This window comes from Podarcis cretensis (genome assembly GCF_951804945.1).
Source record: "Podarcis cretensis genome assembly, chromosome: 17".
Taxonomy (NCBI): domain Eukaryota; kingdom Metazoa; phylum Chordata; class Lepidosauria; order Squamata; family Lacertidae; genus Podarcis; species Podarcis cretensis.
In genome coordinates, this window is record NC_137187.1 from 23,242,315 (window position 1) to 23,255,718 (window position 13,404).

Sequence of the window (13,404 nt, forward strand, 5' to 3'; positions counted from 1 at the left end):
CTCTGCCTGGTTCCCTGTAGCTTGAGATAGAATAGGATGCTGGACTTTCTCCTTCTCATGTTCCTAAGGATTGGCCTTGGTACAAGACAGCTTCTGTTCTTCCTATCTTTTGTAGCAGCCCTGTATTAAACCATTCCAATACTGCAGAATCCTCCCACTAACTGAATAATTGCAGGAACCTGGTTTATTAGGATGGGTGCAGGGTGAGGAGTCCTCTGTGTCTTCTGGTCTCACCACCACTTGAATCCCCTACTGCTACCTCCCTGTCTTTCCCTGCACAACACCTTCCCCCAAGATGACATTGCCACAACCACAACCTTGGAGAAGCAGCAGATACCTGGAGCCACAAATTTAGCCAGAACCGAGGGAAGGAGGAATGTCTCCCAAAAGGAAATGTTATGAAAATTTAGCACATCGTCAACATGTGCCATGTACCATGATCTGCACACTACTGTGGTGTCCCAAAAATTTCCAAGCTATGGCTAAGACCCATATCCACCAAAGGGGGCTTTAGATTTGCATTTCTCACACAGTTGGGATTTACAGGATGCTGTGTAAGCAAGTCTGCAGGCTTCAGTTTGCAGCAGGCTGATGCAATACTCTCTGTGGAATGACTCAGCAGTAATGTGATTGGCTGTCACCGGTTTAAAGGTAAAGCCTGTCCAATAGTGGTGGTGGTGGAGTGATGTAGATGATTCTGGAGTTTCCTTTTGCCTCAAGGTGCAGCCAGGTACTCTGTCTGATTATACAAACTGCTTCTGTAGATACTTGTATATATATTTTGCTCACAATAAATAATACTGAACCCGGGACTCTGAGCATTCTGCTAAAAGCGCCGCGAGGAATTCGCGACAGGCAGCCCTATTACAAAATTTAAGGAGCAGGCAGGTTCCCACTTCAGTAATTCACTCTTCCCTGCATCTTGAGAAATGGAAACAGAAACTGCATACATTTCCAGCTTTCCGAGCCAAGTGTTGTTATAATATCTGATGCAGAAACTGCAATAGCAGCAGACACACCACTATGAATTCACTTATTTGTTTTAAACAGGAAAGTTTTTAGTTTTGCACAATTACCCAAAGGGAACAAAAAAGAATGCAGCTCCTAAATACTGTGTACCAAGCAAAAAAATACAAGTCTCCTAGGCATGTATGGATAGGCAGGATAAAACACTGCTTTGCAAAATTTCCAAAATGCAAGAGATTCATGGTCTTTGAAGGCAAGCGATGACCCATTAGGATTAGACAATTTTATCGCACAAAGTATAATCTGGCTCTTAATTCCATTCATTCATCATAGGAAAAGCTGCCAAGTTTCATCTCTTTCTCTCTCTATAGTTTTTTGTCCAAAATCAAAAAGTATTCATTTGTATGGACTAAACAATCACTGGCCTTCATAATGTTTTACCATCTGCAAGACAGAAGGAACCTGGGGAGGTGGGAAATGAAATCACTAGGCCATATAAACAGCAGGTCTGAACGACTGTTCTAATATTTCTTCTGTAATTTCAGAGCGTTTTAATATTCAGTCTTGAAAGCTTCTAGCATTATTTAAGAAATGGGGTGGTGCTCCTGCCTGCTCCACTCTCCCATCCCCTGCTCCCCCAATAACTTCCTATTCCTACCCCATGCAACTACTAAGCTTGCTTTTCACCTTCCCGACCCCATTGCAATTTCCATGCATTTATTGTGAAGCCCCCTTTGTGTACATGCCCCTTGCTGATTTATCTTTAAGATAAATAGAATCCTGTAAGTTAACTTGCTCAGTTAGCAAAGGTGAAGTTCATCTGCAGGATGCTGTACCTACAGTATATGGGTGCTTTTTTTTGTTTCATTTTGGTTTCTAAATTAGTACATTGAATCTGGAACTTTGCGTTGAAGGCAACACAGAACACCAGGAGTGAAATACATATGCAAGAAAGTACTATGGAATACCTGAGGACTCCTCATCCTTTTTCAGTCTCACGAGAGGCAGGTGAGCAATCAAATAAGTTTTTAAAGGCCATTTCCCACCCTTTCAGCATCTCTCCTTCCTTGCTGTACTCAGAGGATAACTTTCAGGCAAAGGGACTGAGACGGAGGACTGTGGTTTTAAATAACCACAGAGGTTTGAGTAAAGAAAGGATGGGGGGGGGGACACTGAGGGGTTGTTCCTTAAAAAGAAAAAAGGTTTTAACAAAGAGAACTAGAAGAGATGGGTACTACATAGAACCCAACACCAGAAAGCTAATGCAAGAGAGCCTTTCCAAACTCCTTAATTGAACTCAACCTTGTTTTAAACTGGCATTCTTCCCCGTGTCACCCCCTGCTCACTCTACCCAAACTTCTGCCATTGTTTAAAATCACCACTTCCCCCCTCACTGTCTCTCCCATCTTATTCCCAATGGTTCTGCGGCTTGTCTTAGTGCCACCCTGACTTCATGCAAATCCAGGATTGAGATGAAACACCTGAAATCCTCCAACAGGGCTCCGCTTTGACTTTGTGCAAATCCAGGACTGCGGTGTGGCACTACAAATCCTTCAGTGGGAGCTGCACAAGGAGTCTTACCGTATTTTTTGGTTCATACGGCACACTGCACCATAGGGCGCACCTAGTTTTTAGGGGGGGGGGAATCAAGAAAAAAAAATCTTATTTCCCCCCCAGCCCCAAAGAGCAGCGTACAGGCTAAAGAAGCCATAGCCCCGTGCAGCCTCTCCCTGCCAGAGGGGCTGCGCGGGGCTATCCCTGAAGCCTGGAGAGTGAGAGGGGTCAGTGCGCACTGACGCCTCTCACTCTCCAGGCTTCAGAGAAAGCAACGCGAAGCCTTTGGAGAACGGAGGGACTGCTCCCTCTGCGCTTCGGAGGCTTAGCGTTGCTATCGCTGAAGCCAAGGAGCCTGCATTTGCTCCATAGGATGTACACACATTTCCCCTCAAAAACCTGGCAAATTAAGAAGACATCACTCTTCTGTATTTTAGTATAAAATCTATTTCATTTCTCTTTTATAGACCAACCCAATTTTCCCACATCTGAAGTTAACTATTCATTCTAAACAGCTCATTTTGCTGTGCAGCATCAGCAGCCGACACAAACATCACTTTGCAAGATCTGCTCATGGGGAATAGCCAACGAAACCTTTTAGGACCTTTCGCTGGTTCCAAACCAGAGCTCTCATGTCTTCTCCCCTTACATCCTCGGCTGGCAGTCCACTTAAATAACAGGAAATCACTATTTCTTCGTCTCCCATCATTGAGGAATGACACTGCTAGATGATCTACAAATTCTGCAGTTTTGTTTTTAAGATAACCAATATCTGGCAATATTCAATGTGTGGTCAGCTTTCGCAAACTGGAAAGCAAACAAGCGTGTAGACGGTAAACATAATAGATTTCAGGAACGTCTTTATTGGAACTCCTATGAAATACTTGCTCAAAGGGCAGCCTGAATCAAGATTATTTAACAACCATGGATCTTTATTGGTGGGGTAGGGTACCTCAGGTCTGGATCCAGCAGCCCACTGCTTTCAAAAGGGTGGTAGCCAATGTTAATCATATTCAGAATAGAGCTACTGAAATGTTAATCGATTTCAATGGGTCTACTCTTGAGTGTGACTTTGTTGGGTACCACCTAGAGTGCATGAAGCAGCACAGGAAGAGAGGAGCTGGGAAGGGGAGGGCAGTAGCAGCAAAAAGAATATGGTCTGCAAGAGATCCATTAAAGTGGAGAATCAATGGCACAAAGCAAAGTCAATCTAAGCAGATCAAGGACATGGCAAAATTAAACCTGAATTTATTTCCTAACATTACATATTAAAAAGCTATGAGATACCAGAGGGTTTATATTACAGGGGTGGCCGGCGGGGGGGGGGGGGGGCAGGGAGAGGAACAGTATGATTTTGTGACACAGGAAACATAAAATCAAATGGGGAAGGGGGTTGGAGATTAGTGATGTTCTGCTTTCTTGGGCTTATGTATAAAAATGGGAGGACAAGACCTTCTTTATGCATAAGTGATTTCATAATTCTTAGCACAGAAACCATGAGAAGGTTTGTCACTTTCACGAAAAGTCTGATTGGGGGTAGGGGGCGGGAAACATCCTCGTTCAAAAACAGTTCTGTCTTAGGAGTTATACGTTCTGCTCTGACAAGTCCAATTGACATGAATGTTCAATAATAAGTTTCCTTGAGATCCTTAACAGCAAAGGCGCTCTGGTGGTTGGCAACAGGCTGGCAGATTCAGCTTCTACACTGCTAGGCTGATTTCCTATGCTAGATGAAGTACCACAGTCTGTCAAAGTAGGGGTGTGTCCGTTGGCTGCTCCTTGCGGCTGTACATCCCCATTTGAAGTCACATCTTCTACCACCGTCCTAGTAGTTGAAGTGACAATGCTGTCCTTGTCCGCACTTTCCAGTTCATCAACTCTGTCATAATTACAGTCTCTGGCTTCCAAGAGCGACGAAGGAGACTCTGCCTCTCTCTCATTTTGCGGGATTGTAGGACTCCAGGAAATGCTACTTTCATACTCTGTGTTCTCCTGGATCTCAGTGTCCTTATCACTGTCACTGTCAATTGTTATTACCACCGGAGAAGAAAACGGGGAAGGGTCAATGTGGTTCTTGCGTGGCTTCCTCTCTCTTTTCCTCTTCTTTTTATGATGCCTTGCCATTTCAGTGGCTTTCCCTTCATAAATAATCTCCACGCTTGGGCTCCTTGATATTTGCATCCTTCTCTTGTGCTGACTCTCGGCCTCAGGCTGTCTGTCCGAAAAGCTCTCTTTCTTTTTGTCAAAGCCCTTGTATTTTTCAAGGGCGCTTGCATCTTTTGCCGAAGAGGCTTCCTCACTTCCCGCGTGGGCACTCTCCAGGTGACGGGTTTTATATTTCCTTTTCCCGCTGGGCTTCTCAGATCGCACTCTCTCGGGCCCTCTGGGAGGAGTCCTCGACCTGCTGCTGGAGCGACTTCTTGATCTGCGTCTCTCATAATAGTAATACCTGCTTTCTCTGTCACCTCTTAGGTTTCGAGTATTCATCCGTTCAGAAAAGGACTGCATTCTGTAGTCAGGGCTGGCAGACTGCCTTGAATACCGAGCTCTGGCCTGAATCCTTCTCCTGTAAGATGATTCATACCCATCTCGGGCCGAATTTCTGCTGTAAATGGTGCACTCCCATTTGTACTTGGCGTCTCTTACGTAACTGTCTCTTACGTAGTAATCACTGTCTTTGCTCTTTGATCTGCTTTTGCTGTTGTCGTTGCTGTGTGATCTAGAACGGCTTAGATCTCTAGATTCAATGCTCTCACTACTCACAGAAAGAGCTTGGCTTTTCCGAGACAGACTCTTGTCTCGGGTTCTTGACCGCTTCTTGTCCTTCCTATGCTTATGTCTGCTACTGTCTCTTTTCCTTTTCCGTTTCTCCATACTGCGATGCTTCCTCTTGCTTTTCAGGCCACGATGCTCTCTGCTACGCGAATGTGATTCACATTTCCTCCTTTTGGATAAACTGTAGTCATCGTCACCATCTCTTTTTGTAGGGGAGCTTTGTAGCCAAGATTGGGTAGCTGGCTCTCTGGTTGTACTACTGCCCTCCTTTTCACTCCTTTTGGATTTCCTTTTATTGGATAGGGATACGCTGGCTTTATAACTGGTGCTCCCATTTCCAGACCCAATGGAGAACGGTGATGCGGACCCACTGGCATCGGTGTCACTAAAACTGTGATACTGGATGGGCTGCACTGCCTTCACATCTTCGCTTTTCTTGCCAGCAGATTCCTCAGAGTCGGAAGACAGCTCCACTAGTTCGGGCGTTCTCTCTGCTAACGGCTTCACGTAGCCAACAATAACACAGTTGTCGGAGGAATCGCAGCTGTCACCATTCATCTCCACGATAGCTGGTAACTGAGCCTGCAACTCAATTGGGTTAGCAGAGGGCTCTCCATCAGAGCTTTCCGAAGTGTCCAAAGCAGTAGATACAGCGGCACGAACCTGCTCTGAAGTGGAGTACGATGGACCAGGCGTCTCATCGTCCCATGGTGCCTGACCAATACCAGCTGCAAAGGAACTATGGTCTGGTTCTTGAGCATCTGCCTCATCTGGAGAGATTGTAATAATGGAGGAATCAGACCGGCTCCCTTCTTCGTAGGATGGAGCAGGGCAATCATAATTTGCATGCTGATCGTATGCCTCTATGTTAAAGGGGCATCTGGCAAAGCTGATGAATTCGTGCAGAAAGTGCACCGTGCGATGAAGTAAGAAAGGCTTTAAGTCATCAGCAAATGCCTGGCTCTCCAGATCATATCTGGTCACATTACTCATGATGATATGCTGCACAATGTTGACCAGAGACCCATGAGCGCCGAACAGGACTGTGAGCTCACGCTTTAGCCATGGAACAAGCCTATGGAGGCAGGCAGGATTCCTGCGGAAAAATTCAGCCGATATGTCTCTATAGCGCCCTCCGTCCTCGATGCTCCTGACACGTGTGCCAGAGCGGTACAGAGCTCTTCGGAAGTTGATTATCTCCTGTTCTTGAATCTGACGCATGGACCTGCCTTCTAAACAGGCTTGTCGCCTCGAAGCTAGACGCCTGATCATTTGCTGCATTTCTGCATTTCTCTGCCTCGTCGTCTGGCTGGATAACCCTTCAAACAAAATCCCATTGTCTGGAGGCGATACCGTTGTTCGAGAAGAGGAACTTCTCCGGGGATAAGCTGACGTACGGCGCTCCCTTGTTAAAGTTGTCCAGTAACGGAATCGCCTCCCGTCAGGATTAGCAAAATAGTCCGTGTCTGAAGGCCGGACTGTATAAACCTTAAAGTCATCTTCCGATCTCATGCTGTGCACAATGGAGTGGAAAGGCTGTTTGCAGAGCGGGCATTCGGCCTTGTTTTTGGACCACTCCTGCACGCAACGAAAGCAGAACTTATGCCAACAATGGTCCAAGTAGGCCACATTTTCAAACTGGTCCAGGCAGATCGGACACTTGGAGTCTGGTGAGGAATCTGAGGACATTGTCTGATGCAGCTTATTGGTGCCAACTTTGGGTGAACAGCGATCCACCGTGAAGTCTTCTGTCACCGATGCCACATTCTGCAAATAAGAAAAAAGAGAGGCAATGATCCACGTGCACTCAGCAATCTGTGATCCAAATCAATGATCCAAATCAGTGCTGAGTTAGCTGGAAGTGAAATTACACAGTGTCAGCCAACTGAACCTCCAACCACAGAGAAGGTGAACCTCTGGTCCATGAGCTTAATCTGGCCTGCAGCCCTGGAAACAGTCCTCTATCATTATCCCTAGGCCATGCACCATTCTCTCATACCTGTTCTGTTAAGTCCACAGTTGCAGAAAGCTATTTTTGGCTGATGAAGCAGAGAACGCCATCCCTGCTTTACCAGTCCAAACAGTTTCTATACCGACAGCAGAAGAAACATATTCCATGTCTCCATAACCAGGATGGCAAAGCACAGAGGGAGAAAAAGCGCAAAGAAGAGAGAGGCAGCAGTGAAGCCACAACACAGGATACAACACTGCATCAACATTATCTAAATAATGTGTCTGTTAAAGGAGTGGCCCTTGACAGCTGTCATTTCAAAGTTTGGTGCTTTGGTCAACACGAAAGCCCTTAGCACAAGGTGGCCCAACACACAGCCTAAGGGGCACATGCAGCCCTCAAGGCATTTTGGGCAGTCAGTTCTCAGCATCATGCTGCCTCCCCAAAGCTGTGTAAACGATGTGCCCGACTTTGGGAAGGAGGCTTGAGGGCTCTGACAGGGTCCTACAATTTGCCCACTTTCTTCCCCAAAGCCTAGTCAGTGCTTTTGCCTTCCCTGCACTACTTCTGGAGCCTCCTTAAAACACCAATTCAGATGTGTGGAAGCTCTATGAGGTTCAGCGACTTTTTAAGCTGCTGGTTTTCGCTGAGAATATTAATATTTTGTTTTACATTTTTTGGAACGCCCTCCCATCAGATGTCAAGGAAATAAATCTGCCATCTGAAAGGCAACCCTGTATAGGGAGGCTTCTAATGTTTGATGCTTTACTGTGCTTAATTTGTTGAAAGCCAACCAGAGTGGCTGGGGCGACTCCCCCCCCCAATATATATTATATGACTGGTTATATATTGGTTATATATATCATTGGTTTCCTTACGCACATTGTGTTTCTTGTACATAATGATGATAGTGACATTGATGACAGGTGAGTAACTATATAATGTTTAGAAAGCAGCCCTGTATAGGGAAGAATTTCAAGGTTTAGTGTTTTATTATGTACAGTGGTGCCCCGCAAGACGAATGCCTCGCAAGACGAAAAACTCGCTAGACGAAAGAGTTTTCCGTCTTTTGAGGTGCTTCGCAAGACGAATTTCCCTATGGGCTTGCTTCGCAAGACGAAACATCTTGCGAGTTCTTGTGAGTTTCCCCCCTTTTTCTAAGCCGCTAATAGCGCTAATCCGCTAATAGCCGTGCTTCACAAGACGAAAAAACCGCAAGACGAAGAGACTCGCGGAACGGATTAATTTCGTCTTGCGAGGCACCACTGTACTGATATATATTCAGGAAGGCACCAAGAGTGGCTGGAGCAACCTCCCCCCCCCATGTAATGTAATGTAATGTAATGTAATGTAATGTAATATAATATAAATATAATATAATATAATATAATGTGATTGGTTATATATATTATTGGTAATATATATTTCTGGTTTCCTTACGGCATATACATTGTATTTCCTGTACATAATAATGAGAGTAGTGTTGAGTCGAGCAATAATAATGACAATAACAACAATTTATTTATTTATACCCCACCCAACTGGTTGGGTTTCCCCAGCCAGGCTGGGCGGCTTCCACCAAACTATTAAAATACAATAATTTTAACCAAACCCCCACTTTCTCCCCACCACCTACCACACTCCCAAGGGGAGGGCGAGGGGGGGGGGAACCTTAGACTGACAGCGGCGACCCAGGGAAGCCAAGGAGCATCCAGGCGCAGGCGCGAGACGAGAAAAGCGAGCGAGCGAGCGCCGGGACGACTGACAGGCCGTGTGCCGTTAACAGCGGAGGGAGGTGGGGGGGGGGCAACGGAAGCGGAGTGCCCGGATGACCCGACCTTCTCTCTCTCTCTCTCTCTCTCTCCCCCCCCCCCCAGCCCAACGCTCACCTGAGCCTTCGATCTCTGGCGCCGGGGGCCGTTGGCCCCGGAGGCTCGGCTGCGAAGCTCCCGCGGGTCACCCATCGGCGTCGAAGGCGGCCGTTGGGCGACAGCGGCGGCGGCGGCGGCGGCTCCTCAGGACGGCTCTGGCCCTGGCCGACCCGGATACGCAACCTCTTCCCTTTCCGGGTTAACAGGAAAACTGAAATTTACCCCTGCGTTGGTTTATATCACTCACTCTCTCTCACACCCACAGACCCCTTCCCCCCCAGTGACGCCACAGTCGTGGCCGTTTGCTGTCAATCAAGTGAAACCCCCCTCCCCCAGCCTTATAATGTCGGTTTCTGCCCAGTTTTGTTTTTTCCCGTCCAATTCCCAGCCCGTCCTTGCAGCTCTCTCCTCTCTCTCTCTAATATCTATCTATCTATCTATCTATCTATCTATCTATCTATCTATCTATCTATCTGTCTGTCTGTCTGTCTGTCTATCTATCTACTGTCTATAAGCCATAATAAATAACAAGATGAAAGAGGAAAAATCTTTTTAAATAATTCCTTAAAGATCAACTAAATACAGTATAAGCTTTCGTGTGTAATAATCGTCTACAAGCCAGTGTCTCCCAAACACCGCCTCTTTTTGGACTACAATTCCCATCATCCTTTGCTACTGGTCCTGTTACATAGGGATGATGGGAGTTGTAGTTCAATCACCGCGGGAGACCCAGGTTTTAAAGCCATGCAGATATTGAATTAGATAGATCAGCGAGCCTTCTTGGCACTATTCTTTTTTAAAAAAAGGATGAGTGGGGAATCAAAGCCTTCCTATATAGAAACCGTTTCCCCAAAGGCGCCCGCCGTGAGTCCGGGTACCACAAGCGAGCGGGGAAGCGAAGCTCCCTTTTGGCGCAGGAACCGGAGCATCTCTCCTTGGAAGCAAGCCCCGGAGCTCCACGAAGCTTGCTCCCAGATAATTGGATCGCAAGCGTTTTAAAGCTGCGATCCTATGCACAGTTTAGCCCGGGAAGGAGCGCCGCGCGGGACCTGAAAGCAATATGCATGCTGAATGCTTCTTCAGGGAAGGGAGAACTCGAACCCAGAGCCAGGCGTGCTCGGTAGGAGCTGAGCCCCGGGACTGGTACTCTCGGCGGGTTTGCAGCCGTTGGCGCCTCTCCTGCGCGCGAGAGAGTCCCGATCGCGCGTGGGGTCCGAGGAAAGTGTTGCCCCTCGAGCAACAGGACGGGTTGAGAGCTTTGCTCCCTTAAGGAAAATGGCTCCCCGGGACGCAGCCGCTGGTTCCCTTTCCTGTGCACGCAACTTCCCGAGACTCCGCTGCGGGTTGCGAGTCGGAGGGAGCGCGAGAATGGCGCAAGTCAGCCGGAGGACGCTGGAGTGGATATATTCGCTGGTAAGGCGCCCGTTGCGCCCCTGTTTCTTTTTGGCCTCTTCCGTATCAAGCAGGGAGTCATGCTCCTGACGCCCTTCGTGGCAACGGGAAGTTTGGTAGGCGGCGGTTTGGGCTGCGATCCTGTCGCGTGTCCACCACCGCTGCACTCAATGAGGCTGGTTGCTGTGCAGACAGGCGCAGGATCCTGCATTACTGGGCTGCAATCCTATGTACGTTTCCTGGGTACGCAGGCCAAGGGCGCATATGCTGTAATTCACAGAATTGAAGAGTTGGAAACGACCCCGAGGATCATTTAGTCCAACCCCACTGAAATACTGGAATTAATGAATATACAGCTGTCCGATATGGGGATCGAACCTGCAACCATGGTGTTATCAGCACCACGCTTTACTTAGAATGTTAAGTTTTTCATTTGGAGCACTGGCCCCAGCTGCACTGCACTTTTGGGCTGCGGCCAGTGAATCCTGAGAATTGTAGTGCAAGGGTGCAGAGAGTTGTTAGGGGAGTCCTGTTTCCCTTGCAAAAATACAATGTGGTGGTTTCACAGTCTCCCTTCCCAGGGAACTCTGGGAATTGCAGCACTATGCGCTGTATAGGGGTTTCTCTAAGGATTCCTGGCACCCTTAGCAAACTACAGTTCCCAGCATCCTTTGGCAGAAGCCATGGCTATTTAAAGTGGTTTAATGCATTTACTGCTTTAAAATGTATAGCACAGGGCTGCTTAAGAAAAGCCATTTTATTCTGCTTGGAAACAAGCGTCCCATGTCAAATGTAAATGTCCATAAACACCATTTTATTCTGCCTTTAACAGATTCTTCTCACCATTGTATTGCTTTCATGGGGATATGTCATTTATGCAACACGAATAGCAGCCAAATGGCAGCTGAAGGAAGACTACCCCGCAGAAACACAGAATCTGTGAGACATTCAGCAGCAAAACATTCCCACAGGCCACAGCAATGTGAAGATATCCACAGTTGTTTTATTGCGGCTGGAATGAGTTGTGAAAAGAATCTGAATTCAAAGTTAGCAAGATTTACAAAAAAATACAAAAATACTGAAACTTCTCAAATAAGGATAAGAGCAAGAAAACACCTGGAAGGGATTTTTGTTCTCAGTCAATGAAAAAGAATGTTCTCTTTTCACATGCCTGTCTCTGCTAATATCAACTAAGAAGAAACTTTTAGAGTTCAGATCCCTTCCATTTCACGATTCGGATACATTTCACTTCAAGCATGAGGCTTTAAGTCGGCATCCTAAAAGAGCCTGTTTTAAATATCTGGATCACTTTTGAACAGATTTTATCAGCAAACCTGATTTATCACATGTATAGTGAAAATGAATGAAATCCAGTAGTTTTTTCCAGGCTTCCTAATGTCTTTTACTCTTTCTGAAATCTAAAAAGAGAAACAGTATGTGCAGTGCTTAGTGTCAAACTACCATCTGGGAGACAAAGGTTCAAATCCCATTCAGTCATGAAGTACGCAGGGTGAAACTTGGCCATCCTCTCAGCCTAACATATTGGCTGAAGTTTTGCTGCATATCTTTTATAGGTTTATTTGTATGCATTGCTCTTCTTTCGTATTTTATACCATCCTTTATGCTTATAAATTTTCTAAGTCACTTGAAGATGGTTTATGTGTGAATAATGAAAGGAACAAATAATATCCTGGAGCTGTTGTAAGGATGAAATAGAGGTGAACCGTCTCCCACCTTGAGCTACTTGAAAGAAATGCAAGAATAAATAAAATTCCAAATCAGTTTGCATCTCTTCTCCCTCCTTTGAGAAGTTCTTCTTCTCCCAAAACTGAGCTGATCTTCCTTTTCCGTCACAACCAGTCTGATCTTCAACCTGAAGTTTAGAGTTGATCACTGTTTACTAATCTGTTTGACAGTGATAGCATTCAGCATGGTCTTGCTGTCTGTTGTGAGAAATTTCTGTAAGAAGAGTGTGCATAGCCTCAAGTTCACCATTGTATCTCTCCTTTCCACTTGGGTCAGTGTGGCAATAGGCCTGATAGCCAAGCACAAAGAGAGACTTGCCACACCTAAGAATACTCCACTAACTTTATGTATACAGTGGTGCCTCGCAAAACGAAAAGAATCTGTTCCGCGAGTCTCTTCGTCTAGCGGTTTTTTCGTCTTGCGAAGCGGATTAGCGCTATTAGCGGTTTAGAGGCTTTTAGCGGCTTATCAGATAAGTGGCTTAGAAAAAGGGGGGGGGAGGAAAAAAACCCCGCAGGAACTCGCAAGACATTTTTGTCTCGCGAAGCGAGCCCATAGGAAATTCGTTTTGCGAAGCACCTCCAAAACGGAAAACTCTTTCGTCTAGCGAGTTTTCCGTCTTGCGAGGCATTCGTCTTGTGGGGCACCACTGTATAGGGATTGTAGGTTGAATGACAAACTCATTATTTTAAGGTGGAGAGGTCACTCCTTAATTCCATGTTCAAAACAGATTATAGAATTCTACTGTTGAAGCAATAAATTGGTAACAATGAAGCTGTAAACTTTTTCGCTGGATTTATTTCAATAAGACAGTGATCATACACAGAAGTTATTTTAACAGCCCAGACACAGAAGTCTTGGAATATCTGGAAGCAATATAATCATTAATATTTACAATGCAATATTAATAATCTATTAAGAGATTAAAGGTGAGTAGTAACAAAATGAAGGGCCGCTCTACATCTGAACAGCACATCCTGCATTCCAGCCAAAGCTCTATTTTCCAATGACTAATCTCAAATGACAGTACATGATTTTGAAGAAACATTCTTACTCCTCCCCATCCCAATAGTTTACATTGTCCTCAATTAAGCAGAAGTATATGCTTATCAAATCCTTGTAATAAAAGTTCCTATACTTTATAAGGTC

At 45.9% G+C, this 13,404-nt stretch overlaps 1 protein-coding gene and 1 long non-coding RNA gene across 4 annotated transcripts; one reads left to right on the top strand and one right to left on the bottom strand.

Annotated features, from left to right (window-relative positions):
* Positions 1-3,363: 3,363 nt before the first annotated feature.
* Positions 3,364-9,515, bottom strand: TOPORS (TOP1 binding arginine/serine rich protein, E3 ubiquitin ligase). 3 transcript variants are annotated; one of them, XM_079959241.1, is made up of 2 exons: positions 9,136-9,515; positions 3,364-7,062 (listed from the first exon to the last, which is right to left on the bottom strand). In XM_079959241.1, exons 1-2 carry the CDS (start codon positions 9,208-9,210, stop codon positions 4,105-4,107), a joined length of 3,033 nt encoding a protein of 1,010 aa, XP_079815367.1. In that variant the 5' UTR covers positions 9,211-9,515; the 3' UTR covers positions 3,364-4,104. The 3 variants fall into 3 exon arrangements, with proteins under 3 accessions (XP_079815367.1, XP_079815369.1, XP_079815368.1); XM_079959243.1 differs by lacking the exon at positions 9,136-9,515 and adding an exon at positions 8,886-9,011; XM_079959242.1 differs by lacking the exon at positions 9,136-9,515 and adding an exon at positions 8,883-9,005.
* Positions 9,516-9,627: 112 nt separating this feature from the next.
* On the top strand, positions 9,628-13,037 carry LOC307206551. The gene is made up of 3 exons (XR_013834327.1): positions 9,628-10,530; positions 11,342-12,609; positions 12,913-13,037. It is a non-coding gene; the product is annotated as an uncharacterized lncRNA (long non-coding RNA).
* Positions 13,038-13,404: the final 367 nt, after the last annotated feature.